Source organism: Apus apus, chromosome 18 (genome assembly GCF_020740795.1).
Source record: "Apus apus isolate bApuApu2 chromosome 18, bApuApu2.pri.cur, whole genome shotgun sequence".
NCBI lineage: Eukaryota > Metazoa > Chordata > Aves > Apodiformes > Apodidae > Apus > Apus apus.
Window position 1 is genome coordinate 3323693 of NC_067299.1, and position 25771 is coordinate 3349463.

The 25771-nt window shown below is 51.1% G+C and overlaps 3 protein-coding genes across 15 annotated transcripts; 2 read left to right on the forward strand and 1 right to left on the reverse strand.

Annotated features, from left to right (window-relative positions):
* The first annotated feature begins 149 nt into the window (after positions 1–149).
* P2RX5 (purinergic receptor P2X 5) lies at positions 150–20491 on the forward strand. 13 transcript variants are annotated; one of them, XR_007891240.1, is made up of 13 exons: positions 8578–8777; positions 11055–11205; positions 13208–13384; positions 14253–14328; positions 14683–14779; positions 15149–15229; positions 16025–16163; positions 16559–16695; positions 16977–17070; positions 17565–17630; positions 17842–17924; positions 18346–19234; positions 20140–20491. XR_007891240.1 is itself a non-coding variant. In XM_051636134.1 (12 exons), exons 1-12 carry the CDS (start codon positions 8641–8643, stop codon positions 18419–18421), a joined length of 1314 nt encoding a protein of 437 aa, XP_051492094.1. In that variant the 5' UTR covers positions 8578–8640; the 3' UTR covers positions 18422–19559. The 13 variants fall into 13 exon arrangements, 11 of the variants coding, with proteins under 11 accessions (XP_051492099.1, XP_051492100.1, XP_051492102.1 ...); XM_051636134.1 differs by lacking the exon at positions 20140–20491 and having other exon boundaries at positions 18346–19559; XM_051636136.1 differs by lacking the exon at positions 20140–20491 and having other exon boundaries at positions 8579–8777; positions 13208–13327; positions 18346–19559.
* A 194-nt stretch (positions 20492–20685) lies between these two features.
* Positions 20686–21591, reverse strand: EMC6 (ER membrane protein complex subunit 6). The gene is made up of 2 exons (XM_051636161.1): positions 21399–21591; positions 20686–21235 (listed from the first exon to the last, which is right to left on the reverse strand). Exon 2 carries the CDS (start codon positions 21214–21216, stop codon positions 20884–20886), a length of 333 nt encoding a protein of 110 aa, XP_051492121.1. The 5' UTR covers positions 21217–21235; positions 21399–21591; the 3' UTR covers positions 20686–20883.
* A 79-nt stretch (positions 21592–21670) lies between these two features.
* TAX1BP3 (Tax1 binding protein 3) lies at positions 21671–25203 on the forward strand. The gene is made up of 4 exons (XM_051636160.1): positions 21671–21743; positions 23006–23125; positions 23357–23434; positions 23650–25203. Exons 1-4 carry the CDS (start codon positions 21705–21707, stop codon positions 23785–23787), a joined length of 375 nt encoding a protein of 124 aa, XP_051492120.1. The 5' UTR covers positions 21671–21704; the 3' UTR covers positions 23788–25203.
* The last annotated feature ends 568 nt before the right edge of the window (positions 25204–25771 follow it).

The window sequence follows — 25771 nt, forward strand, 5'->3', positions numbered from 1 at the left end:
GAGCGGGGCCCGGCGGGAGAGCGGGGCCCGCCGCCCGTTCAAACCGGCATCGCGAGAGCGGGCGGGACGGGGGCGGGGAGGGGCCCGGCACCGCCTCAGGGCCGCCCCGGCACCGCCTCCTCCGCTGTGGACTTGCCCCTCCCGTTTTTTTCCACAGAAAATGTCCCCTCGCAGGCGGGGGGCGGCCCGCGCGGTGCTGCGGGGCCGTTCCGGGCCGTGCGGGGGCTGCTCCAGCCCGCCCGGCGGGGGCAGCCCCGCTGTCCTGGCAGCGCACCAGGCGTGCGCGGAAGGCCGAGCTCCTTGTCTGCTAAAACCTGCTCCCCGCCAGAGGCCCAGGTGAGGGTTTCTCCCACATCGCACTGGAGATCATCACGGTCACAGGCTGGTTTGGGTGGGAAGGGAACTCAAAGCCCACCCAGTCCCACCCCTGCATGGGCAGGGACACCTCCCACCAGCCCAGGCTGCTCCAAGCCCCATCCAACCTGCCCTTCAACACTGCCAGGGATGGGGCAGCCACAGCTTCCCCGGGCAACCTGGGCCAGGCTCTCACCTCCCTCACAGCACAGAATTTCTGCCGCTGTTTTCTGGCCCTGCAGAGCAAGAGGGATGTCTCACTCGTGGCAGTGTCACCCCGGAGGCTCTCAGCACTTAGAAAAGGTGCTGTAGCCTCCTGCGCTCCTTCAGAAATTGCTCCTTGTGAAGTGTCTCTTCCTGCACCCTGAGCCTCCACCAGTCCTGACAATTTCTCAGGGGGGACAGTTGCACATGGGGTTATTTACACAAGACACAGCTCGGTGGCAGCACTGCACAGGGTGGCTCCTGCAGCCTGAATAAGGGTTTGCTGTTGCAACAAGTTTTTCTGAAAAAAACAAAACAAAACAACCAAACAGAAAAGCAACTGGTATTTTGTTCCTTTTATTTCTTTTTCCATAGTTCTTAAAAAGCCTAACTTTTCTGCTGGCCCCTGGAAAAATCACCTTCAACAGAGAACTCTAGCTGAGCCTGATAGAAGAGAATCATAAAAAATAATCTTGGAACCTGTTAGGTTTCTGTGGGGGATTGCAGTCTGAGTTGCTGTGATGCTGAATTAAATTGATTTTAGGACTGAGTAGCTTCAGAATAGAAATGGACTAGGTGAAACTTTCCATCCTGCTATTTCTAATTAGAAGGGAGCAATAAGCATTTTGCACATACATGAGTAAAGGTCTGTTTTACTGTATTAAAATGCACAACTTTTTATATAAGTCCTGTGGTGTCTCTGGTTCTTGGAAGCAGAAGTGTGTGTAAGTGGCAGTTAGTTTTTTCTACCCTGCAATTGTATTTCTGATTTTCTGTTGTCAGGTGCTTTCAAATCCTGATTTGGTCACAAATGAAAACTTGTGTCATGGACCTCCTTGCCTGTTCAGACCCCCCCCTGTGTCAGGAGGTATCTCCTGCTGAGCGTGGCTCAGAACACCTGGATCAAGGGCAGAGCCCAGCAGTGAGCTGCAGTGTCAACCACTGCAGCATTGCCATCCACCCCTGACAGAAATCAGGGTGACTCAAGAGGGATCTCAGGTTATCAGCTGCAGATTATCAGGAATTGCCATTTCCAGGGGAAGATGGTGCCTGGCCAAAGCCTGGAGCTGGCTTTAATCCTGGTATCAGCTGCTTTCTTTCCTTAGCAATGAAATTATCTCAGCCCCCCTCCCCAGCTGTTTGCTGTTTCTGAAGGACAAGTACACACACTTGGTATTACCCCTCTCTTTGGTTTTCTCTGTCCCTAGTTTTGTAGTTTTGTTGTTGTGTTTGGCTAACCATAAACCCACAAATCTAATGTGTGTTTACATACAGCAGCAGATTAAACACAGATTTTCATTCTGACCTTCAGAAGGCAAAACATTTCCTGTCTCCTCTGGCTTAACCAATATTGCTGCTGGAAGTTAACAGCAAAATGTGGCCTTCACTGAAGTTTCCTTGTAAAATTCCTGCCTGGTACCCAGGTGCTGCTAATAATACCTCTCTTCAATGCTATTATAGGGACCATCTTCATGATGAGGTGAGCATCCCAGATCCTCTTCTGTGTCACACTGAAATCTAACCTGGCCTGAAGCTTCTGGAGATTTCTACAATCAGATCATACTTGGTAAGTCTGGGCACAGAAGAGCTGTTTACTTTGATTACTTTCCTGAAGGAAGGAGTGTTGGTTGTAGAAGCTGTATAAGAATTAGGAGTTGCAAGGAGAGTTTTCTTAAAGCTAAACAAACCCAGCACTTTCAGCCAATCTTGTTATTCTCCCTCTTTTTTTCCCCTTCTCTTTTTCTAGTTTCTTCTCTGAATTAAGTATCACTCATTACTTGGATCCCTTTTGTTGTCCCTTATGGCTCTCAAAGAGGTCAGCTCTTGCAGATGCTGTTTTCCTTTTTAGATGTTTTTTTCTTAAATGTATTAGAGGGTTCTGTGACTTGTAATTTCTGATGAGTGCCATCCAACCATTTAATTCTTTGCAATTGCCATAGTAGATGCCAAGCACATTTGCAGTAATTGGATGGCACTTAAGGGATTAGTCAAGACTGCCAAGACTCACAGTCATCCAAACTACAGCTGGGTCTTTGTGCTGTTTCCATGGGAGCTTTGCTCTGTCTGCTCCTAAATTTAATTGCAATCTGCATTTTGAATAAACTCCCTCATGCAGAAGCCTGATCAACATGTGTGGCCCTGACTTTGGTGTCGTCTGGCAGTGGAACAGTTACAGCATCTCCCTGAAGGGCAGATTTGCAAAGGACTCCTTCAGAGTCACTGAACATCTGACCCCAGGCAGGCTCAGGTGTTGGCAGGCTACCTGGGGCCCAGGTGTCAGGGGCAGGGAAGCTGCTGCAGAACCTCCTAGAGCCCTCTGAGCTTTGAGGGTTCTTCATGATCTTTATGCATCACACCAAGACAGCAGAGTGTCTGCAGGCCACAGCTTCTTGGGGAGGGAGATTCTCTCTGCTCTGAGTGGGAAATACAGACCAGTACGGATTGGGTCCTAAACTCTTTTCCATTCAGCTCTGTTCTCCCAACACTGCTTGTTAGGCTGGGGGGACTTGTTGCTCTTTGTCTTGCTGTGCTGGGGAGAGATGACTCTCAGAGCTGCTGGTAGCCCTGGAGAGCAAGAACCAGATGCTTGTTCCCTGCTGGTGCTGACCACCCATCCCTGCCTTAGCTCTGAGCACTGGCTTGGCTCCATCACTCCACGTTTGGGTATCAGCTTCTGCTAGGTGAGCTGGGCCTGGTGGATTTTGGCTATTTTTGTGGTGAACTGACCAAGGAGTTGGAGGTGTGAAGGTGGGTGGTGACTGACAGGAGCTGATATATCCGAGATAGCTTTTTAATTGTACCCTTGACAGGGAGGACAGGATGCGTTTGCAGTGCTGTTTTAACCAGGGGTGATACCAGCTGTTTGTGTCATTCTCATACTCCAGGAAGATTCACAAACCTTGGCTTGTAATTCCCTCAGAGTGTTCAGAAGCTGACAGGTTCATATATTGAGCTGTGGGTGGGCAGTGCCTGGTGGTTAGCAGGAGAAAGTGAAGTCTGCTGCTCGGGAAAGCTTATCAGGAAAAGGGCATAAGTAGTTGTTCATTATTAAGTGCTGGTTGGTGACATAAGATCATCAGATGGGAGCTGTGAAGTGCTTTGCTGGGCTTGAAAGCCTGTTGGGGCAGCTTTATTTGCAGCTCAAACCAGAAATTTCCTGTCTTTTATGATAATAGGACAGAGGAGCTGGAGTGCTGGAGTCGCTGCAGAACTGGCTCCGGCAGGTCTGGGCAGCACAGCTGGGACACACTGGCCACTGCGGTGGTGACACCACTGGCCTCCAGCATCCCCAGCCTGAGGGCTGGGCAGGGTCAGGTGCCAGGCTGAGGGTGTTGAAACCTCTTCCTCTGGGGCTCAGGTCTGAGTAGCACTAATGTTTTCCTGTGGCTGGAAAGAGTTACCAGTTGGTGATTCCAGGGAGGAAGGGGCAGGGGCCACAGCCTGGCCTGTCTAGCTGTTTTTGTCACAAAAGTGAAGAAAGGGGATGAAGGTTTCTCCTCAGCACTTGCAGCAAGGTAAGCTCTGATAGAGCTATCAAGGCAGAACCAGTTTCATATCTTTCCAGGTTAGGAATGATACAACATGTGGGCAAGGAATTGATCTGTCAGGCATATTCAAGAGCAGAGTTTCACCTTTAAGCCAGTGGTTAATGTGAATACACATTTTATTAAACCCGTTCAGCTTTCATGCCTTTGATGCAGCATTCTCCAGTTATGCTTTTCTTGGCTGACTTCAGAAGGTGAAAACATTGCAATCCAGCACTGCTTAATGCTGGTGTTCCAGCTGTCATTGCACTCAATTTCCTAACAATGTTTTATGTGCCTTTTTATTTAATTTCTGTTACCTGACTCAGTGCCAGCTCTCTCTCAGAACAGGGCACGATGCATTAGTTTCATTAGATGTGCACATATGGCGTTTTTCTCCCCTCTCTTTGGTCTTCTTCCTGAAATGGTTTCACATCTTGGGAGAGAGGAGCGGATAAACACCCCAGCTAATGATAATGACCTCCTGCACACTGTACAGGAGATTCAAGTCTTGGGGGAGCAAACTGGAGCACATTCAAAGGCTGTAAATGGCTGTCCTGGAAGTGATGAGCCGAATCAAAGAGAAAATAGACTCTGAAACTTCAGCACGTTTCCATTTCTCACTCCTACAGACAGGATCAGATGCTCCTGTGGGTGACAGAAAGACTTTCCACAGACCCATTTCTAGGCAAAATTTTTTAAAAAAATAAATCTAATCTAAATGTTTTCCTAAGAGCTCCTGAAAGAAAGATTTCCATTGTGGCTGGGTGTACGGGGGTGCTAGTTAGAAAGAGAAATATTGAAGTTGACTTTTGCCAATTTTTCATTGGTGAGTAGCAACCTACTTCTTATTTACACTGGAAAGTCACAGTGAGGATTAAAAGAAGCTGAAGGAAGCAGTTTTCACTGCAGGCTGCATGCTTGTGCTTTGTTCTTGCATCCAAACCCATCATCTTCAGAAAGCAGCTTATGCTTTGATGTTGCTAGTTTCCATCTACATGTGCTGTGGTTGAAGAGCAGCTTCCTTTTTCAACCTGTTCAACTCTTCACCTTGGTTTTTTTTCAGGTGTTGACCTGCAAGTATGATATTACAAGAAAAAAAAAAAACCACTAATGGAGGGACTTGACCTCTGCCTTTTCCACTGTTCATTTCCTTGCCAAAGTAGTTTATCTCCTATTTACATCCTCTGCTCCTGTCTCCTTTCTATTTCAGTAGCTGGACTGGCGCCTGTTTCTAAAGGATGATGCATCTACATGGCTCAGGCATTTGCTGCAGGAGCTTTTCCAGTGCTTCAGGAATGTCTCAGCATCTTATGAGTCAGCTGGCATGTGTCTGGGAGCCCATGTTTTCTGTTGCTCTGACAGTTCAGTCTCTTTTGAGTGCAATTTAAAGATATTATTGGGTTGATCTTGACATGCTTCTATCCTGCAGTGCCATAGAGTGGCAGGGGTGACCTCACTGTGTTTCAAGTGCCACTGTGTCAGAGCAGGGGGTGTCGAGGTTGTTTTCCACAGTCCCTTTATGTGGCATTTAGTGGCTCATGACTGGGCTGGCTTGAGCTCTGGGGCAGCTTAGCACCAAAATGCTCCTGACAGGTGGAAGGAAACGTGGATGAGGAGCAGCCTGGGCAGACAGGGACGTGTATCCTGTGACTACGTGTGAATAATGGGAGAGCAATTCCTCAGAGCAGTGTGAGGAGTTACCTATAGGTGTATCATGTCAGGAATAAACAGAGAGAGAGAAAGGGAGAGTTTTGGCACTGAAGGAGAAATCCTCCCTGTGAGAATCTCCAGCCTGAGCAAATAGCCCTCCTGGGAAAGGAGCAAAACTTGTTTTTTTTCCATGGGACATACAAAATGTTGGACTTAAGAAGGGAGTTATCTTGCAGAAAAGCTCCAGCCTCAGTCCCTTGAGAAAGACTAAGAGAAACCAGTTTTTTTGTCTTTAACTGATGATGGGTTCTTTACTCCCCCGCAGGAATGAAACTGCTTATGTTTTAGCAGCCCACAGACACACACCAGTAATCTTGATTTCAGGCAAGAAAAAAAATAAGGTTGTGAAAAGTAGGTGATAACAACAATGAGAGCATGGCAGGAACAGCATTGTCAGCACAAATCTAGCTTGTGCTGAGCACAGTATTCAGAATAATCTGAGGTATGTTTGATACAAATTCAAACTTATTCTTGAAAAACAACTGTTGCAACTGTGCTTCTACTTGATGGCTCAAAAAAAATCCGAGGAAGATACCCATTTGACATCCTCTGTATTTTTAGTGATCAAGGTTGGTTGACATCTTAAGGTCACACCTGTAACAGGAACACTTCTCACTCTAAGGAACATTTTTTTCTGACCTGTGTTAATCTTTTCTCGTGTTAATTGACCTGGAAAATAATTACAAAATACTCACAGCAGACCTGTGTCTGTGCCACTAAGTAAAACCAGGCCAGGAGGCCACAACCTGCTGAACTGGTTAGCAGGTGTCTTGGTCTGATTTTAGCCTGTGCAAGTCACCCAGACAGAGGAGGAAGCTGAGGAGGTCTTTAGGCACTACCAAGAGGTGACTTGTCTCTACTGATACCTCATTTGCCCATGAACTTGGGTGTCCTTAGTGCAGCAGGAGCAATGGAGGAGGCAGTCCTGAGGTGTGGAATATACTCACTAGGTAATCTGGTCCCTGGAGCAGTTACAGCAGGACCAGGACAAGCAGATGGTGTTTTTCTGGGACCAGACCCATGGTCAGAAATGGTGCTCAGCTGTCACCCAGCAGCTTGTGCTTGCAAAATGTCTCATGTAGGAGCAGACTGGGCAGAAGATCAGGTATTGGATCCTTTAGGATGCTCCTGTCTCCATGCAGCTCTGGTTCCTGGAGCTGTATCAGTTTGAGTAGGCTGAGAAAGGTCAGCCTCCCTTTCTTCCCCACTCACTTGTGGCCTCATGCAGAAGCCATCACCCACTGTGGGGCTGGAGCTGGGGAGGACAGCAGCTGCTGGGTTAAAAGGAGGTCACAGGCACATTCCTGTTCTAGTTTTGCAGTTGCTGGAGATTTCCTTTGCTTTGCAGAAGGAAACTCTAGGGGTTGGTGATGCGTGAGGTAAAAAATGAGGTCTTCTAAGGGTAGTGTTTTGTTCATTATTGCTCTGTTTGTGGTTCTCATGCGTTGGAGCAACCTTGTCACACATTCATTTAAATTTGGTATGGAAGGTAAGGAAGATGAAGGATGAAATTTTCAGAAACTCTGAGGTCTTGGGAATAATTCTTCCTGGGAAGAGAATTGCACAGGGGGTAGCTGGGTGTGCTGGAGCTGATCACCCTGCTGCCCTGCCTCTGGAGTCTGACCCACCCCCTTGACCTGTGTTCCAGCCTGTGTTGTGGTTACATGCTGTGTAATCTCGGGAGCCTCCCTGGTCCTGACAAAGCCCCTGAGCTAATTGGGTGCTCATGCCTGAAAAGCCTGCATTTCATGCCTGACACACCACCTCATGTCTCTGACAGACTCTGTAATAGATTCAGTCCCAGCCCAGAAGAACCCCCTGGGAAACATCTCTCAGTGCACATGGACAGGATCCCCTGGAAGGGGCACACACTGGATCAGATCCCAGCTTGATGCTGGGTCTTCTGTTGGTGAGGTACCTTATCTCTTCTAGCCAGGCTGCTGCAAGGTCCTGGCTCACTTCATCTTCCACCTCAGAGCTTGTCCTGTGCCCTCTTTAGCCAGAAGACAGTGTCCACCCTTCCTGGTTTAAGTAATAGTTGTTTTGTGTCCTTGCACATGCAAATGCCTCTGTTAGGCTGGGAGGCATCTCTGGCACTGCTGCCTAGGAAATACCTCTGAGATCAGTGAGGGTTAAACTATTCCTCTCCCTTTGGTATTTAATCAGACACTGTGTCCTGTACCTGTCTGTGCTTATCTCAGCCCTCACTGTGCTTTTTCATGAGATGTCCATGCAGGGGAGTTGGAACTCCGTGATCTTTAAGGTCTCTTCCAGCTCTAACCATTCTGTGATTTTATGTGGTGGTGACTGACCCCTTCATCACCTGCAGAATTGATTTTTTTAGTTTCTGAAGTTGTTGGGATTTTTCGGTGGGAAGGTGCAGTAACCAGGCAGGTGTTCTGGGTGGCTGGTAAGGACCCAAGTTCTCATTGCTCATGAGAAACTAAAAATGTAACCAGGTGCTTTGCCATCACGTAAAGGCTGAGGAAAGGCTTTGATACTGAACAGTGGGAGACTCTGCCACCTCAGGTGCTGGGCTGTGGCTTCATGCTGTATCGTTTCACTATCAACGTTTTGTGATTGTGGGGAAAAGAATGAAACTTGCGAGCAAAACTGAGGGGGGGGGGGCTTCCCCAGAGGATGAATTAGCTGCAAAGCAGCTAAGGAAGGATCTCGTGTCAGTGCAGCTGCCGGTTTCCGAGCCGGGAGCTGCTGCTGGCGAGCAGCTGACAGGAGGGAGGAGGTCGGGCTCTGCTGCTGGGGTTGGTGTGTCAGGTTTCCATGCAGAGCACGTGTGGATGATGCGCTGCTGCCTCCTCCAGCCGCGGCACAGCCAGCCGGGAGCATGGGGCAGGTGGCTTGGAAAGGTTTATTTCTATCCCTGTTCGATTATAAAACGGAGAAGTACGTCATTGCGAAGAACAAGAAGGTGGGGATTCTCTACCGAGTGGTGCAGCTCTCCATCCTGGCGTACCTGGTGGGGTAAGGATCACCCTGCCTGGCTCAGGCTGCTGCCTCGTGAGGGGGGTTGGTGCAGGACGCTCTGCCTGCAGAGACAGCTTGCTGTGATTTTTGATGCAGATAGTTATGCTTGTTCATACATTTTGTAATGTCTGGATTTTGTAATATCTGATAGACTTAGATCTGGTTTTTCACCTGCTGGGGATCACTAGGTGCAGCTCTACCTTCCAGGTTAATGCAGAGTTAAAAATAGATCAAATGGCTCTTTTGCTTTGTACTGCATTGCTTACATCTTTATTTCTGTGTGCGTGGGAATGGTCCCAAACCTTAACACTTGACTCATCAGAAACAACAGCATTTATGGTCATGGTTGCTGAACCATGACATGCTCAGGTCTAAATGGGAGGGAATCAAACACAAAGTGGCAAAGTTCTTTGCTGGGGAAGGCTGTAGCAGCCAGGACTGTGGAGGTTGAGGCAGTGTGAATGTCAGCTGTCTTGTATTTATTTCAGAGCAGGGGGAGCTGGCATGGAGATAGCTAGAGCACCTCTCAGAAAAAGCCTAGTTCTGCAAGAATCTGGTCATACTGATGTATAACAAACACAGTGATACTCCTTGCAGCTTCCAGAGTCAGACCTGGAATTATCCAACCTATGTGATGCCCATGCCGTTGCTTCCTGAGTTTCTGAGGCTTTGCAGAATGTGACTCAGAAGTCTTTACCCTCACTGTCTGTGCCTTGGAGCCCCTTCACCCTTCTCACACCTCATGTTTTCACTGATTAAATATAGCAGAGTCATTTTTACATGCTGGGTTTATTTATAGAAAGGTGTACAGTTCCAGAGCCTGCTTCAGTTAGCAGGGCAGAGATGGAGTCTCAGCAGTCAGGCATGTATTAGCTGCTAAAGGAGGAATCCTGCAGATAATGTTGCTGAGGACACATCCTCTCTGTCCAAGAGGGACACAGCATGACCAGTGACTGTGAGTGTTCAAACTGACTGGAGCATACAGGCTTTTTGTCTCTGGATTTCTATTGCCCTTGCAAGCCTTGGGCTCTGTCACTGCTGGTGCCTGCAGGGACTCCTCTGTGGCTGGGGGTCATGGCAGAGGTGGTTTGGGTTGATCTGATGTCTGATTGCTTGGTTATGTCCTCTACCTGTTCAGATGGCTTGGGGGTTATGGTCATGAAGCCCCTCAGGATCATTACTGGCAAGTAGCTGCCATTTCTTCCCCCATGCACTGCTGAGCCTGTACAGCTCTGCTCTGAGCCCCCCTGGGAGAGAGGAGCAGTGTTATTGGGAAAACGGGAAAATAAGAAACTTCACAGAGGTGAGGAATGTTTTTATTCAGGTTTGTGACAAGTAGCAGGTCAAGGGCAGAGTGTATCAGTGCTGCTCAGCCTGAGCAGGCTGCTCCCTTCTGTCTGCAGTGATGCTCTCCAGGCCAGTGCACTGCAAAGGGGAGCTGGGCCAGCACATGCAGCCTGCATCCCATTCCCCTCAACTGCCTCAGCACCTTCAGCTTCTTCAAGGAACTGGGTGGTTTGTTGCCTTGGCAGGTGACTTTGTATTGTGGAGAAGCTGGAAGCATTTTCTTTAACACAGAGATGTTTTCACCCAGTGATATGGAGCTCTTGCTGATTCCCAGAGGGAGAAGTAAGCAAAACCTTTCCCTGGACCTCTCGGTGAGGAAGCAGCAATTCCAGGTGTGCCAACGAGAAGCCTGAAGCCCAGCCAGGGTGCACTCAGGTTGTTACCATCACACTGGCTTACAAAACATCCTTTATCCAGCAGAGAATGTTCCCTGCAGGTTTGTGTTAGTGATATTCAGCTCACTTGCAGGAGCTGCATCTCCCCAGCCATGGCCTGTTGCTGGACTGGCAGCCTCATGGGAGCAAGGCATGTGTTTGTGAGACCAGCCACGCTCTTCTCTCCAACCTGCAAAAGCTTGTGTTATTTTTCATTTTGAGCAAAACAGAGCACTGCCCTCCCCTCTTCACACTGAGGTTCCTGAGTGTAGCACAGGATGAGGAGGTGGAAGGTTTGGTTTTTACCCCATGACCTGTTATTACACCTTTCCCTGCATTGCGGGTCTCAGCCCTGACTCTCCAGTGCTGTAGATAAATGCAGCTTGTGTCAAAGAGTTTATTCTGTGTTTGTAGTAGTAGTTGCAGAGGGTTTGGTGTCATTGGCTTGTTCTGATTTGCCCTTGAATGGTGTTTGGCCTTGATGTAAGTCTTCTCAGGCTAACCTCTTCCTTGGCCCCCCTTGCTAACGGTGCTGCCTGCTGTGTCTTCACAGGTGGGTGTTTATTGTCAAGAAAGGCTATCAGGACACAGACACATCCCTCCAGAGCTCTGTCATCACCAAGCTGAAAGGGGTGGCCTTCACCAACACCTCAGAGCTGGGGGAGAGGCTGTGGGATGTTGCAGACTACGTCATCCCTCCACAGGTTGGCATCCCCCCCTGCTGTTGTCTCTGCTCTTCACCTAGAAAGACACCTTCCAGGGTGGTTGCTGGTGGAAAGGCTGAAGTGATGCATCCAGGTGTTTCCTGTGAATGAGCAGGAGGTGGGCTCTAAGAAAACAATGCCTTCTCTTAGATCTTTCCAGCAAATATCAAAGCAGCCTTGTCTCTCTTGCAAAGGTCAATAGTACCTGGCAAGCAGAACTTTGCAAGCAGAAGTCCCATGGACTTCAGCAGGACTGCTCAGCTGAGCAAAGTGTCTGTCTGTCTGTCTGTCTCCATTCCTGGGCTAGAGCAGGCATGCACGGGGCAGCCTAGAAGAGGTGGGAGATGGGAAGAAAATGTGGTGCAATTTGAGTGGTGTGGGTTGCTTGAAATGTGTCTGGCCAAACCTGCCTTGCTGCTTCCTTGTCTTGGACAAAGTGAGGTGCACAGCTGATGCTCAGGGGGAGAAGATGAGAGCAGATGTGGCCTGGCAGCGGGTTGGAAGTTGTCCAGCCGTGCTTGTCAACAGCTGCTTGTGCTTTCCTGCTAGTGTCCACCATCTGCATGGAAAGGTGTGAGGGGAAAATCAGGTTCTTGTGCTGACAGGGGGCAGAAAGTTGTAAATTGAACAATTTACTTGTCTGTACATAAGAATAAGGCTTCACTTTCCTCTCACTGCAGCTCATGTTTACTCAGCCCTGTGATTCTGTGCTCTGCATCTCCAGCAGTTTCAGTGATGTCTGCATTTGCTTCCACAGTCCACAGAAGCTGCTGAGTTTCAGCAGAAACCCACAGTCTAACATCACCCTGACTGAGTTTGCTCTGGTCAGGTACTTTACAGCCCAGTGCTCACTCACCCAAGCAACCAGTGTCATGGGTGGCAGTGGCCTGGCACACTGCTGGTTCCTGTCACCAAATCCCATGAGGATCTTTTGTCTGAGGTTCTGAGGCTGCCCTGCCTCACTCCAGGACCGTGGGCTGGCTCTGAGGTTACATGTGGCCCCTCAGCATGATGGGGGTCAGGCTCCCCAGGAGACAACCTGTGTTTCTGTAGCTGCAGCCTGGTGCTGCTGCTCACCCTCCTCCCCTTCCTGCATGGGCAGAAATAAACCTTTCCTGTGGTGTGGAGCAGACATGGTAGAAGCACAGGGTTTCTTCCAGCTTTGGTTTCACTTCTGAGTGGCAAACCAAGCCTCCACTTGCAGCACTGCAATAGTCTGCCTTGTCTCCCCTCTTGCTGACTGCACAACTCTCTTCAGGCTTGTTTCTTGTATGGTTTCCTTTGGTAGTTGGTTGTTAAAGGGAAAACATTAAGGACAAAAGGTAACTCATGTAACTTTCTGCTGAGCGTGGGGAAGGGACCAAATAGGAGCTGTAAATGTGCAAAGAAAGGAAGCTCTAGGAGGGGAGTCAGTCAAACGTGTTGGGGCTTTGCCTAAACACAGAGGGAACCTGCACTGCCAGGAATAAGATTTTAGGTATGAAAATGTTGTCAAGCCTCTCCTCATATAGGATCTGTGTTCTCTGTTCCAGCTGTGCCAGAGGTGCTGAGGTTTGTTCCATCGTGTGTCCCTGGTGCTGCACTAAACCTGCTCCTGCTCTGTGTCCTGCTGCCTTGCTCCATGAGCTTGGGCTTGTGACAGCACAGCTGGGGTGGCCACTCTGACCCTGCTGAGGGCAAACACCCACAGCTCTGCACTGATGGGGCCTTTGATCCCTGGGCAGGCACTGGTCATATGGAAAAGGAGGACAAGTGCTTGCTGAGCAGCCGGGGAGGCCGGGCTCAGCAGTCCTGCTCACCCGATGAACCCAGTCTCCAGAGCAGAACCCCTTAAGTCACAGAGACCCAGCAGCCTCACTCAAACCAGTATCCAGACAGAGGGCCCTGCTGTATCTCAGCCTGACAAGCACCAGGGAGGGAGGAACTGCATCCTCCTTGTAACGGGTACTTGAAGAGTCAAACAGGTTTTCTAACTCCTCCTGCCTTACTTTGCTTGTTGCAGGGTGAAAACGTCTTCTTTGTCATGACGAATCTGATTGTGACCCCCAACCAGAGGCAAGCCACCTGTCCTGAGGTAGGAAGAACTGAGCCCCTTGGCCCCCAGACCCCTACAAAACCAGGGGTAAGAACTGGCAGAGGACACCTGGGGAGCAACGGCCACAGGAAGGATGGATGGAAGGCAAATGGTGTTTGTCTGTAGTGTAATATCTCAGCTGGGAAAACCGGACTGGTTATTGCAGACCTGGGGGGTTCAGCTGCCTCCATTTCCAGAGGCACTGATCATGTAGAGTCTTGCTAACTTTAGCCGAGGGTGTTGAACATCTGCCCAGCTGGAGATGAGACCAGGACAGTGATCTCTCAGGGTCAGAAAAGGCCATGGGAAAACAACTTTGAGGTGACTCAGTCTAGTTATGGGTTTCTTAGAGCCCTATCCTTGAACATTCAGGCTTTTGTTACCTTCAGGACATGGGACATCTTTCAAACCGTGTCATGTTGGAGTATTCTCTCTGGAGATGTGGTTCAGAGCAGGCTGGAGACTGGGGGAGGAGAACACTGGCCATCCAGGGTGTGTTGTCTCCAGGTAGCAGTGCTTAATTGTCCATATGACAAGCAGAGGGGTAGCCCAGCCCTGAGCTCAGCTGGCTTGTTGAGGACGCTGCTGTCCTCTGGTGGCTGCAGGAACCCAGCGAGCAGCCGAGAAGGGGAGCTGAGCTCGGTGAGCTTGTAGCTTTCATCAAAGGTTATCTCTTAGGGTGAAGTTCTGTGGCCTCCTGCTTGGTGTTGGTGAGTGATGTCTGGGTTTTTCCCCAGCCTGGCCCTCTCCAGACTGAGCAGAGCCCCAGAGCAGGATGTCGTGGCTGAGTTGCAGTGTTGCTGGTGCTGTGACACTGAGCTTGTTGCACATGACCTGCAGTCACCTCTTCAGCTTCACCTTCTCAGTGCTCAGCATCCTGCAGAGGATTTGCTCCACATCAGCAGCACTTTCTTACCCCTCTGAGTCTCATCCCCTGTCCCAGGTCTCACTCCTGTCCCCTTCCACTCTGCAGAGTGCCAGCATTCCTGATGCCCTGTGTTACAAGGACGAGGACTGCCCGGCAGGAGCAGCAGTGGTGGCTGGCAATGGTAAGGGAAGGGTCCCTCCTCCTGCACAGTTTCTGGTAGAGGCAGGTTCCTTCAGAGACATCAGCCTGCATTGCAACCCCAGAGATCTCTGATGACAGAGAGTGGCAGGGATTTTTCTTTACCATCTTTGATTAAGGTTGCTGCCTTGCTTACAGCTCTGTGGTGGCTGGGCCAGAGCAGCCTGGGCTGCTCAGAGAAGGGAGAAGAGAGAGGTTGTTCCAGCTGAGAGGCCCTTTCACAGCAGGGAGGAGGGCTTTGGGTGGCAGTGAAAAGCATCTGATTTCTATGTGCCCTGTGGGCAAGGAGAGGAGGTGGCTGCTCTGTGTGACATTTTCTGTGGTGTCTGTGCTGCAGGGGTTAAGACTGGCCGTTGTCTCAAAGACAAGGACAGCATCAAAGGGACTTGTGAGATACTGGCCTGGTGCCCTGTGGAGAAAAGATCCAAGCCCAAGTACGTGGCCATCCTGTGCCGTTTCCAAGCTTGTGTTGTTTGGCTGGTGTGTCACTCAGGGCAGTTTCTGCATCCCCTCAGCCGGGACACTTGCTTGAACGTTGGCTGTTCCAGTGCAGGAGGGACCTCTGCCTTGTCCCAGGCAGGACTGGCCCTCTGCTCTCCCCTGCTCAGATTCCCAGCTTTCCTAAGGCTGTTTCCAGCTCTAATCCTTCCCCTCAGCCTGCTTCTCACCAACTCCTTGCTGGCAGTGGGGGAAGGTGGCACAGCACCGGGGGGTGAAACAGAGCTGGTTCTAAAAGGACAATTCCAGGTGAAACTTGTGGGCAGGATATGAACATGAGCAGATACCAACCTATTCTCTTCCAGGAAACCACTTCTTGCCAATGCAGAGAACTTCACTGTTTACATCAAGAATTCAATCTCCTTCCCCAAGTTTAAGTTCTCCAAGTAAGTGCAGGTGCTCGGAGACCCCTCTGTCCTCTCCATCCCAGAGCCAATAATCTTGGTTTGCTCCTCTGTCCTTCTCCAGCCTGAGGGTTGGGGTGGGTAGGTGGATATTCCATTTCTGAGGAGCAGGGGGAGGCCTTTGGCTTCAGGCTGTGCAGGAACAAGGAGCTAATGAGGCCTTGGGGCTTCTCAGAGAGTAGCTGGGGTCAGGGCTGTCCTTCACCAGCTGAGGTCTGAGGTGGCTCCTACAGCATGGGACACACCAGAGCTCCTAAGGGAGATGGATCTGTCTGCCAGCTAGCCAGGTTTCTGAGCTGCTTCTGCTCCCAGATATTCCTCCTCTTCCATAAAAATGAAGGGGCCTGGACAAGGTTGGGAAAAATGCAGGTGTAAATTTTTTCTTTGCAAAACAAACTGTTGCAGCTCTGGCTCCAGCAGGAGTGCAGAAAGGAGCATGTTCTTGCTGTTCTGCCAGGCTCAGGTTCACAGCTCCAGCATTTTCATTCTTTTTTTTTTTTTTAATCTCAAGAAAAGTAAGAGGCCCTGGGGCAGCCTGGGCACCAGCTCCAGGCAAGTCCTTCCTTGGGCCCAGATTGAGGTGGCCTGGTCCCCTCTGGCCTGGACATCTTTTGTGTGAGCCTCTCTGGGCCAGCGGGTGGGAGGCTGGCAGGGTGGTGGCAAGGAGCCATTTCTGAGGGCACGAGGGGTGTTGGAGAAGTCTCTGTGGGCTGAATGGCATGGGCTGTGTAGGTGGAAGAGGCGAGCAAGGTGACTTTCCCTCCTCCCCACCTGCAGGGTCAACGTGCTGTCAACTGACAACGAGTCTTACCTGAAGAGCTGCCGCTACAGCAGGGAGCATCCCTACTGCCCCATCTTCATACTGGGGAACGTTGTCCAGTGGGCTGGGAGTGACTTCCAGGAGATGGCCCTGGAGGTAGGAATGCCCCATGGGCTCATGCAGCTTCCCAGCTGGCTGGGTGGCCGTGAGGAGAGTCCCTGGCTGGGGGTCTGCCTTCTGCCCAGCTTCTGCACTTGTGAACCTCATCCCTGCATAAAAGACCCTCTTCTCCACTGAGGGATGTTACAGTTAGTTAATGAAATCAGTGTCTGGGGATGAGAAGCCTCCTCGGATACCAGCAGAGGGAAAGCTAGGGTTGTGTGGGGTGATGTGACTAACACTCTAAGCTTAGCCCATCAGAAATGCATGTGCTTGTGTCAGTGACCAGAAATGCAGCTGTTCTTGGGGAAAACTTGCCCAAAAGTCTGGCTAATTTGAAGGCACTTTAATTGAACTGGAAACAACTCACACTGTCTCTCTCTCTCGTTAAGGGTGGTGTGATAGGAATTCAGATTGAATGGAACTGTGATCTTGATAGAGCCCCTTCTGAATGTAATCCTCACTATTCTTTTAGCCGGCTGGACAACCAGTTTGCAGAAAAGTCCATCTCTTCTGGGTACAACTTCAGGTGAGTGAGGAGGAGAATACGATGCAGTTCCACAGTGGGGCTGAGCTGGTTTGACTGGCAGGCCTGGGAGATGGCCAGTGAAGTGGTACCAGATCCCACCAAGCACTGCCCCAGCCAAGCACACTGCCCTGCAGGGAGGGAGGGAGTCGTGCTCATGAAGAGCTAAAGCTGGTTTTGTTTGGTAGAGGAATAGATCTGTCTGAAGAGATATTTGGATTCAGAGGGTTCTTGTGTGGGGAGGGGCAGCTGATGGAGTTACAATCAGCATCGTTGTGTTCCAGGTTTGCCAAGTATTACCAGGATGCTGAGGGGGTCGACTACCGGACGCTCATTAAAGCCTACGGGATCCGCTTTGATGTGATGGTGAATGGGAAGGTGAGATCCAGCCAGAATCTGAGCCTGGAGAGAAAAAAGGGGGGGAACATCTCTCAGTGGGAAGGCAGCTCAGGGAGGAGAACAGCTTCTCTGGCTTGTTGTAGGAAAGGGTACTTGCCAGCCCTGCATGAGAAAGGGGGTGACCTGCAGTGCAGACAGAAGAGTCTGCGTCTCTTCTGCCTAAAACCAGGCTCCTGTGAAGTACAGCAGGGTCAGTGCCCCAGAGCCTTGTTTTCCATGCACCTACACTGCAGGACAAGCCTGATCCAGCGACATCACCACCTCAGAAATGCAAACGTGACCCGTTGGGGCTGAGACACACACAGACCTTTTGCCTCCAAGATTGTTCACTGCAGATTTCCCAAGGCTGTGCCTGCTGGTTGCTGACAAAACCCACCCGCAGGCACCAGCAGCTTCCCTTGTGTCAACCACACCCTTCCCTGGTTGCTCGGGCTGTTCTTTCACCAACCACCTCATGACCTTTTTCCTTTTAGGCGGGGAAGTTTAACATCATTCCCACCATCATCAACATCGGGTCGGGACTGGCTCTGATGGGGGCGGTAAGTGGAGGTGTTTCCTTCAGGTAACACGTGGGCACCAGGCCCCTCCTTTAGCTGTTGGGAGGATAAAACGGGGCAGTTTGTTTATGTCTTCTCCAGTAGAGGTCACATGAAGGAAAGTACAGCTTCTGCGAGTTATTCTTGAATTAATGTTAAGTGGACCAGAACACACCTACCCTGAAGATAAACCCCGAGTTGTTTCTGTTTGCAGGGAGCTTTCTTTTGTGACCTGGTGCTGCTGTATCTGATTAAAAAGAGCAACTTTTATCGAGGCAAAAAGTACGAGGAAGTAAAGTAAGTGGGGTTGGCTCCTGTCTTTAAATGTAATGGCTTTATTGTTGTGACTAATAGAAACAGAAGATGATGCAGGGACACAGTAAACAGTAATGGCAAACGAGAGCCAGTTCCAGGAAATTACATTCCTCCAAATGAGTCTAGCCAAGTTCCTCCCTCCATAGTTCATTGCCACAGAGAGCTGGGAGCAGAGGAAGTTGCTGTGTCACTGTTGGGCTATAAATGGCCTTGCACTGTCACCATGGTGACAGGGGATGGAATTGGGGCAACTCTAAGTGCTCCAAAATCTCCTAAAACTGAGGACTGGGGCTGTATCTGTACAGAGGGTGATGGCCCTTGTGGTAAGGAGTGACAGCCCTGGCTGGAAACTCCTGCCCTCAGTGCTGCTTGCCTCATCAGACACTTGTGCTTGTTTCCTCAGGTCGAGTTCCAGGAATTCATTGTCCAGCCCAACCCTGAACAGGAATCAGAGCCCTGACCAGCCTGGGGGGCTCTAAGCCCAGGGCTGGGTCTGCCAGCTGGACTCCTGTTCCAGGAAAACCACACAGGTGTGAAATCACACCCAGACTGGGAGGTGGAGATTCCCCAGATCAGATCTACTGTCCATTACCAGGATCCCCAGAGGAAAAAAAACCCAACAAGTCCTTTAAAGAACACCCTTCTCTCCCCAAGATGTTCTCTGGCATCCTGAGCTTGCAACAGTGTCGTCAGGATGGATTTTATAAAAGGATTTTATAAAAGGAACATGAAGGCACCAAAATAATGTTTTTATACCTATTGATTGCTATCTCTGTCCCTCCATCCACAGCCAGCATTCCCTGTGCTTTGCTTCCCTGTGCCAAGGGGCTGTGACCTGGAACACCAGGGGCTGAGGCTGGGATTCCACCTGTCTCCTGCTCCACTGGCTCATGGCCCTGCTTCCAGCTCTCCCTGTGTGACACCCCAGATGTGATATGAAGCAGCAGGACTGCTCCTGTTGGGAAGTGCAATGAAATATGCAGCATTCCAGCAGCTCCCAGGGGAAAGGGGATGATTATCCTGCAAGGACAGGCCCGTGCTGGCTGGGGCTGAGCTGGCACAGGGGCAGTTACTCTTATTGCAGGGTGTGTGTGACCACTAGGGCCAGTGATGGGGCTCCTCCAGGAAAAGCCTTCACAGCAGCTGCAACAAGATGCTCTGCTCCTCTCAGGAACAGCAGGAGAAGGTCCTGCAGCAGCTGGGAATGGAGGATCAAGCCATGTCCCAGCCCCCCACCTGCCCTCTCCATGCCTGGCTGGCCCAGAGAAGCAGCATCTCAGAGCACAGAGCAGGTAACAGCAGCCAGAGGAGGGTCGAGGCAGGGCAGGGACAGAGGGTTTGTGGTTGATGGAGGGGGGGGAAGGAGGTTGGGGCAATTCCAACTTGGCAAAGCAACATCCTCGTTAGGTGACCCAGGAGATTTCCTCAATTTAAGTCTTCAGGCTCCCAAAAGACCCTGCAGTATTTCTCTTCTTTATCCCCTCTGTTTAACACAATCCCCACAACTCTTGACAAAACAACCAGATTCCTTCTCAGAAGCTTGATTTTTTTATTATGATTATTTTAATTATTATTCCTCCTTGTATGTGATGTACAGCAATAAACTCTGTCACTTCAGGGGACTGTCTCTCTTCTGTACAGGCTGTTCCTGAGGCTGCACACACCACCTGCTCTGTGTGATACAGGCCTTTGCTCAGCCACCCAATTAAGAAAGTATTTGATCAGTGCAGGGGGACAAACCCACCCAGTCAGGGGCAGCCAGTGCCCCTTGTTTCCTGCTGGCAGGGATCTGTCCCAGCACATGCAGCTGTGGGAACTCAAACCTTGAACAGCTTTTATTCTTCCCAGAAGGAAACACAGCTGAAGCAACATTTATAAGTATCAAACCCACCTTTGGTATAACTGCATTTCACCAGAAGTTGATTTTTTTTCTGTAAACTATGTTGTAAAAGCTTCGTCCAACACAAGAAGGGAATGTCTCTCAGTGTTCTGGAAAAGCAGTGACCAGTTCAAAGAGCAGCAGTAAGCAGGGGGGGCAGTGGGTGTTCTACAAGGAATTGTAGAACCAAACCCCTTGTTGTACAGGAGGTCAGTCACTCTGCTCAGATTTAAGTCTGCAAATACTGCACGAGCAGGGCTAGAGCAAAGCTATTGCCTGGATGGTGGGTGATGGGATTTTCCTTTCTGTTCCTGCCAGAGACCCCTGGAAGCCCAACCCTGCCCTGCCCAGGGACAGGAGCTGCCACCAGGCTCAGCAGGGGGCTCAGGACAGAGCTGGCAGGCTGCAGGACACTGCCCTTCCTTCTTGGCTGCTTCATGGGACACAACGGTACCAAACCTGAGCAAAGTGACTTGTGAGAGCAGTAACCTGTGTGTGTGTGTGTGTGTGTGTGTGTGTGTGTGTGTGTGCGCGCCAGGGACCAGCATCTGTGTCCAGGTCACTTATTGACAGTGTGTACATGGAGCAATTGTAGGACGTGACACTGGCAACTTCATTATATTCTGTACCAACCCTTGACATGCACCCAATTACAGGCTCCTGGGCAGTATTTCCTTGTGTCTGTGGCTCAGTCTTCACACCCTGCTCAGCAGCAGTTGTGTGCAGGGACAGGGGCTGTAGCTGGTGTGTCTGAACCAAAACACAGGCTATGAGGCACTACAGGAACCAACCCCAACAGCTGTGCCTGCAACGAGGGCCAGACACCATCCCTTAGCCACCAAACACCCATGGGAGGCACCCAAGTGCTGTTTCACATTCCGTTTAATTAGAACAGTTCTACTGATTTATTTGTACTCGGACATAATTTACTGACAGTGTTAACAACACAAGCAGTGAACGATGGTTTCAAGGCTCAGCTGGCCCAGCTGGGCAGATGTTTTTTTGGCAACAGTCCTTCTGCTTCATTGAGAGCCCCTGCAGCTGCCCCAGCTCCCGGCTGGCTCAGTAGACATGGACCATCCCGTACAGGAAAGTCCAGAACAGGACGTAGGTGAAGAGCCCTCCTACCAGCCCCCCCGTGAAGAGCGGCCGCCGGGATTTAAAGTACTTGTTCCACCGCCGTCCGGCCTTGAGCACCAGGAGCACGGAGAGGAGGACGGACGCCAGGAAGTAGAAGACGAAGCCGTGCAGGCCGGTCAGGCCCAGGATCCCCGCCGTGGCCCCCGACAGGGCCGAGACCGAGGTCCGGCAATAGTCCAGGATGGCGGCGTTTCCCCGCACGGCGGCCTCGCTGATGAACTGCGGCCCCTCGCGCTTGGCCAGCACGGCGGCCATGGCTCCGCGCCGGGCGGGGCTGCTCGGAACGAGACACGGGCTGTGGGGCCGCGCCCGAGCGGGGCCTGCCCGCCCCCCCCCCCCCCCCCCCCCCCCCGCGCGTTCCCAGGTCCCGGCTCCGCTCGGGGGCTCCGCGGCCTCCCCGGCCCCGCCCGGCCCTCCCGCCTCCCCCCGGCCCGTACCTCTCAGCCGCGGCGGCGCGTCGCTCCGCGGGGCCCTCGGCCGGGCCGCCCCTCAGGCCTGAGGCGGGCGCAGGCGCCGCACGCTCCGCGGGAGCCCCGGCCGGGCCGCCCCTCCCGCCGCGCTCCCCGCCCGTCCCCGCGGGCCCGGCCCGGCCCAGCCCCCCCGCCGGAAGCTCCTGTCAGGCATCTTGGCGCGGGGGCCGCCGGGAGAGGGGCTCCGGCTTCCGGTGCCCGCGGGCGGGGCGGCTCCCGATTGGCTGGCGGGGCGGGGGGCGGGGCCGGGCGCGGCGCTTTGTTGGCGGGGCCATGGCCTGCGTGCCCGGGCAGCCGGTGGCCGCCGTGGTGGTGAGCGGGGCCGGGGGGGCCGGGGAGCGGGCACGGGGCCGGCAGCGCCCCACGGGCTGTCAGCGGGAGGCGGTGCCGCGGGCGCGGCCCGGGAGCGCAGGAAGGGCGCGGTCGCCGCTCCCTGCCCCGCGGGTGTCGGTGCCCGCGGCAGGTCCGGCCCCGGGAGCGGGCTGGGCCGGGGTCGCGCACACAAACGTCTCCGCTCCCGGGTGGGGGAACCGGGAGGGAGCGGGGCTGAGGGAACGGACCCCGCGGCCCTTGAGGAGAGAGGGAACGGGCTGTCAGCGGAGCTGCCGGCGGCCCCGGTCGGGGAAGCGCCCGCTCAGCGGAGGCTCCGAGCCTGGTCCTGACCTGGATGCGCAGGCGGCGCAAAGGCGGGCGCGGCTGTTCCTGCCCCCGGGTACAACGCTCCGGGTACGGCTCTGCAGGGACAGAGGGTCCCGAGGCCGCGGCAGCTTCCCCGGTGCATCCAGGCGGAGCCGGAGCGCTGCGGGTGCACCGGGAGAAGCCCGGAACGCTCTGGGGGGGAAGGGACCTCTGAAGGTGATCCTGTCCGGCCCCCCCGCAGGGAGCAGGGAACACATCCCGCTGGGTCAAGCTGAGGAACCTTCAGCCTGGCGGTTACTGCAGCTCAGACCGTGGTTTTTCCCTTGGCTGCAGAACTGCCCAGGCTGCCACTTCCACAGCGCTGAGGTGGTGGGTGAAGCCCCTCAGGTCCTGCCTCCAGCCCGCGAGGATCCTGCCCCTGGATTGCAACAGTGTTGATCGTTTATCCTAAAGACCCATCCTAATAATAGGTTGCTATTTCCAGTGATAAGGCCGGGCAGGAACACAAGACACTTGGATAAAGAGCAAGAGGAGTGGCTGCCACTTATCTAGACATGACTCAGGCTTGAAGGGACCTGCTCCATGTTCAGTGTTTTCCCCTTGTCTGTCTGGGCAGTGGTGAAGCTCTGAGTAGCCCCTGAGCTTGGCTGCATCAGGGCATGAGCTGGTGGGTGGCTTCCTGTCCTGCTGGGAACAGGGCAGAGCCAGTTGCTGTCAGCACCAAGGTTGTGTGTGACTGAGGGACAGCAAACCCTGGGTGTCAGTTGTGTGCTGCCCTCCTGCAGCGTGTCAGCACCAAGCTGTGGTGCAGCCTGCTCTGGGGGGCTCCTGACACACACAGGCCCCCTGGGGCTTACATGTCTGTGCCTGAAACACATTGGAGGTTCCTCCCAGGGACCCCAGTACTCAGCTGTTCTATCCCTGTCTCTTTTCAGCAAAGAATTGAAATCCATAAGCTTCGCCAAGGTGACAATTTGATTCTGGGATTCAGCATTGGAGGTGGCATTGATCAGGATCCTACTCAGAATCCATTCTCTGAAGACAAGACTGACAAGGTCAGCTGCCCTGTTTTCTGCAGCAGCCACCTCTGCAAAGGGCCAAGGGTGGCACCTGCAACCACCTCTTCTGTTCTCCACCAGTCTTAACTGGTGCACAGTTAACTGCACAGTCTTAAACTAGAATCTCATCACACACTGCAGGGCATTTTTGCACTGTCAGTAGAACAGCCCCTGAGTATTTCATGCTCCCATATCCAGTAAATGAACACTTGATTATTTTTCTCCCAGGGCATCTATGTAACAAGGGTGACAGAAGGTGGCCCAGCAGAAGTTGCAGGACTTCAGATTGGAGATAAGATCATGCAGGTAAACACCAAGATAAGTGCTAAAGTAGTGCCAGATGCAGACTACTGAGAATTTTCTGCTGGGGGAAACACTGTTTTCTTTGCAATTTCCAGGACATGGGGGGGTTATAAAGAAACTGAGTTGTGGCCTAAGCATATTTATTGCATAGTCTGATAGAACAGTTACAGGACACACCTGCAGTCTGTGCACCTGCCTCACTTGTGGTTCTTCCCTAGGTGAATGGCTGGGATATGACAATGGTGACCCATGACCAGGCTAGGAAGAGGCTGACAAAAAGGAATGAAGAAGTGGTGAGGCTGCTGGTGACCAGGCAGTCCCTGCAGAAGGCTGTGCAACAATCCATGATGTCCTAACCCATCCATCAGCAGGTTGGGGAAGGGTTGGGGAGGGAGATGCACAGACTGGTATCGAGCAAGGGAGCAAATGCCTGAACAGGTTGTCTGGGAAGGAGTGTCTGTTCCTAACTGTGGTAAACACTATTTTAATATTTTTTTTTTTTCTTTCTCTGGTGTAACTGGCAGTAGTAAAACTCTAGTCCCCCCAGCAAGAGTGCCTCTCTAAAGTCTTCCCTGCAGGTACATGGTAAGACTTGACTGTAGACATGGCTTTCAGGAGGACAGGACAAATCCTAGTTGCCTAAGGAAGCAACTGGAGAAGCCTTAACTTGGACAAGATCCTTCTCTAGCACAAAAGCTTCCTCTTTTAAGAGGAAATGTGGTTTCTACTATGGAAGAGAAGAGGATTTGCTCTGCTTAAGCCTTTAGAAGTGAGTTGTCCTGTCCTGCTAAGCTATCAAATGAAAGAATGAAGAGTTGCACACTGCTGTGGGGAGGAGCACTGTACTAATCTCACATTGTGTGCTAGATAGATGGAGAATGCTGAAGGGTTTGGGGCATTTACTGTTTACTGCAAAGACTCCCTGCACGAAGCAGCCTCTTCAGACAAGAAACAACTAAGACAGTGTTAGATCAATACCTGCAAAGTACAATCCATAGACACTACAGTTCAATTTCACTGTCAGAGTAAAACATTAATTCTCCTTGTTCCCAAGTAATTTGTAATATCAATTGAATCAAGGAAAGAAAACACTTGCTGAACTTACCAAAAGAGCTGCTGGGGAGTGGAGAGTCTTTCTTCATTCCACTTCTATCAGACCTGAAATGGGCAGGGTGGATTCTGGCCTGGCTTCTAGAAGATTCTGCTTAAATCACTGGTTTATTGGATGGAAGAGATTAATATACCAGTAATTTCAAAAGTGCCTCTTGACCAAATTTAAACTTCTGGTAAGATACTAAGTTGTTTAAATCAACATGCCACGGGATTTAAGATTTTTGCTGCAACACTAAGTTGATTATCTAGCATCCTAGTGGTTTGTTAATTAGCTAGCTTTACAATTATCCAAAAACTGGAGTCCTTGATCCCCTTCAGCTGACCTGTACTTTCCTTAGGCAGCCTTCAGGTGAGCTGTTGTAAATAGAACACGAGGAGGTGGCAGACTAACTTATTCAGTATGTTACTGCTGTGCCATGTACCTGTGTTGTGATAAATGCATCTCAGACTGTTCTGTACACACCAGCAGATGCCTAATGACCATTTTCATATCTGGAATTACTCCAATACTGCCTTTGAATTTTGTAACTTAAGATTTCAGTGGTAAATTTTAAGGCTTTCAAGTTGAAGTTATTTTTGTTACTATAATGATACACTGCTATTTGTACTGCTATTACACTTGATTTTTACACACAATAAAACAAGGTTGGATTACCTGAGCTGTTTCTCCTCACACTTGAGAATGCTGGATCACTTGAACACCTCCAGCTGGCCCTTCTTCAGGCTGGTGGATTGGAGGCAACGTCAACACAACAGTCTGAGGTTAGTAAGGTCTGGTTTCACTGGGGGGTATTTGCAGTCTTACTGAGCTGTCAAACCTCACCTCCTTTCTAGCAGGGAGGGAAATGGATTCTAGTTTTCTAGTAAGACACATTAGCTTTTGAACATTCAAATATTGTTCATGGATTTCCTTCTAGTTCCTTTAAAGGGTATAATGCTTACCTTCAGTAACCTCAGTAATTCAGTTCTCTACCTAGAACGTACCATGTGTAGTCAGGAAACTGCTCAGGAACAAAAAAACATGTTTAAGCTTTAATCATAGGGCTGTTAACTAATATGAGCCACTTAAAAATCTCTTTGATAAACCCTTAATCTTTACCATCCACCATCTGGGATTCAAAGCATGGCAGTAGAACTATGCAAAATGAAATTAGTGCACCACAAGTATCCAGGTAAATCTGAGCACTTGTCTTAGCACCTTTGCAAGAGCTTTCAGTGAAATAAGAA

Excerpts from the sequence above, each read along its gene's own strand:
- EMC6 (XM_051636161.1), bottom strand. The coding sequence starts at position 21,216 with ATGGCCGCCGTGCTGGCCAAGCGCGAGGGGCCGCAGTTCATCAGCGAG.
- TAX1BP3 (XM_051636160.1), top strand. The coding sequence starts at position 21,705 with ATGGCCTGCGTGCCCGGGCAGCCGGTGGCCGCCGTGGTG. Across the intron at positions 23,126-23,356 it reads CTGAAGACAAGACTGACAAG|GGCATCTATGTAACAAGGGT; the intron begins GTCAGCTGCCCT and ends TTTTTCTCCCAG. Across the intron at positions 23,435-23,649 it reads TTGGAGATAAGATCATGCAG|GTGAATGGCTGGGATATGAC; the intron begins GTAAACACCAAG and ends GTTCTTCCCTAG.
- P2RX5 (XM_051636131.1), top strand. The coding sequence starts at position 8,641 with ATGGGGCAGGTGGCTTGGAAAGGTTTATTTCTATCCCTGTTCGATTAT. Across the intron at positions 14,780-15,148 it reads GAGAAAAGATCCAAGCCCAA|GAAACCACTTCTTGCCAATG; the intron begins GTACGTGGCCAT and ends ATTCTCTTCCAG. Across the intron at positions 16,696-16,976 it reads TCTTCTGGGTACAACTTCAG|GTTTGCCAAGTATTACCAGG; the intron begins GTGAGTGAGGAG and ends GTTGTGTTCCAG.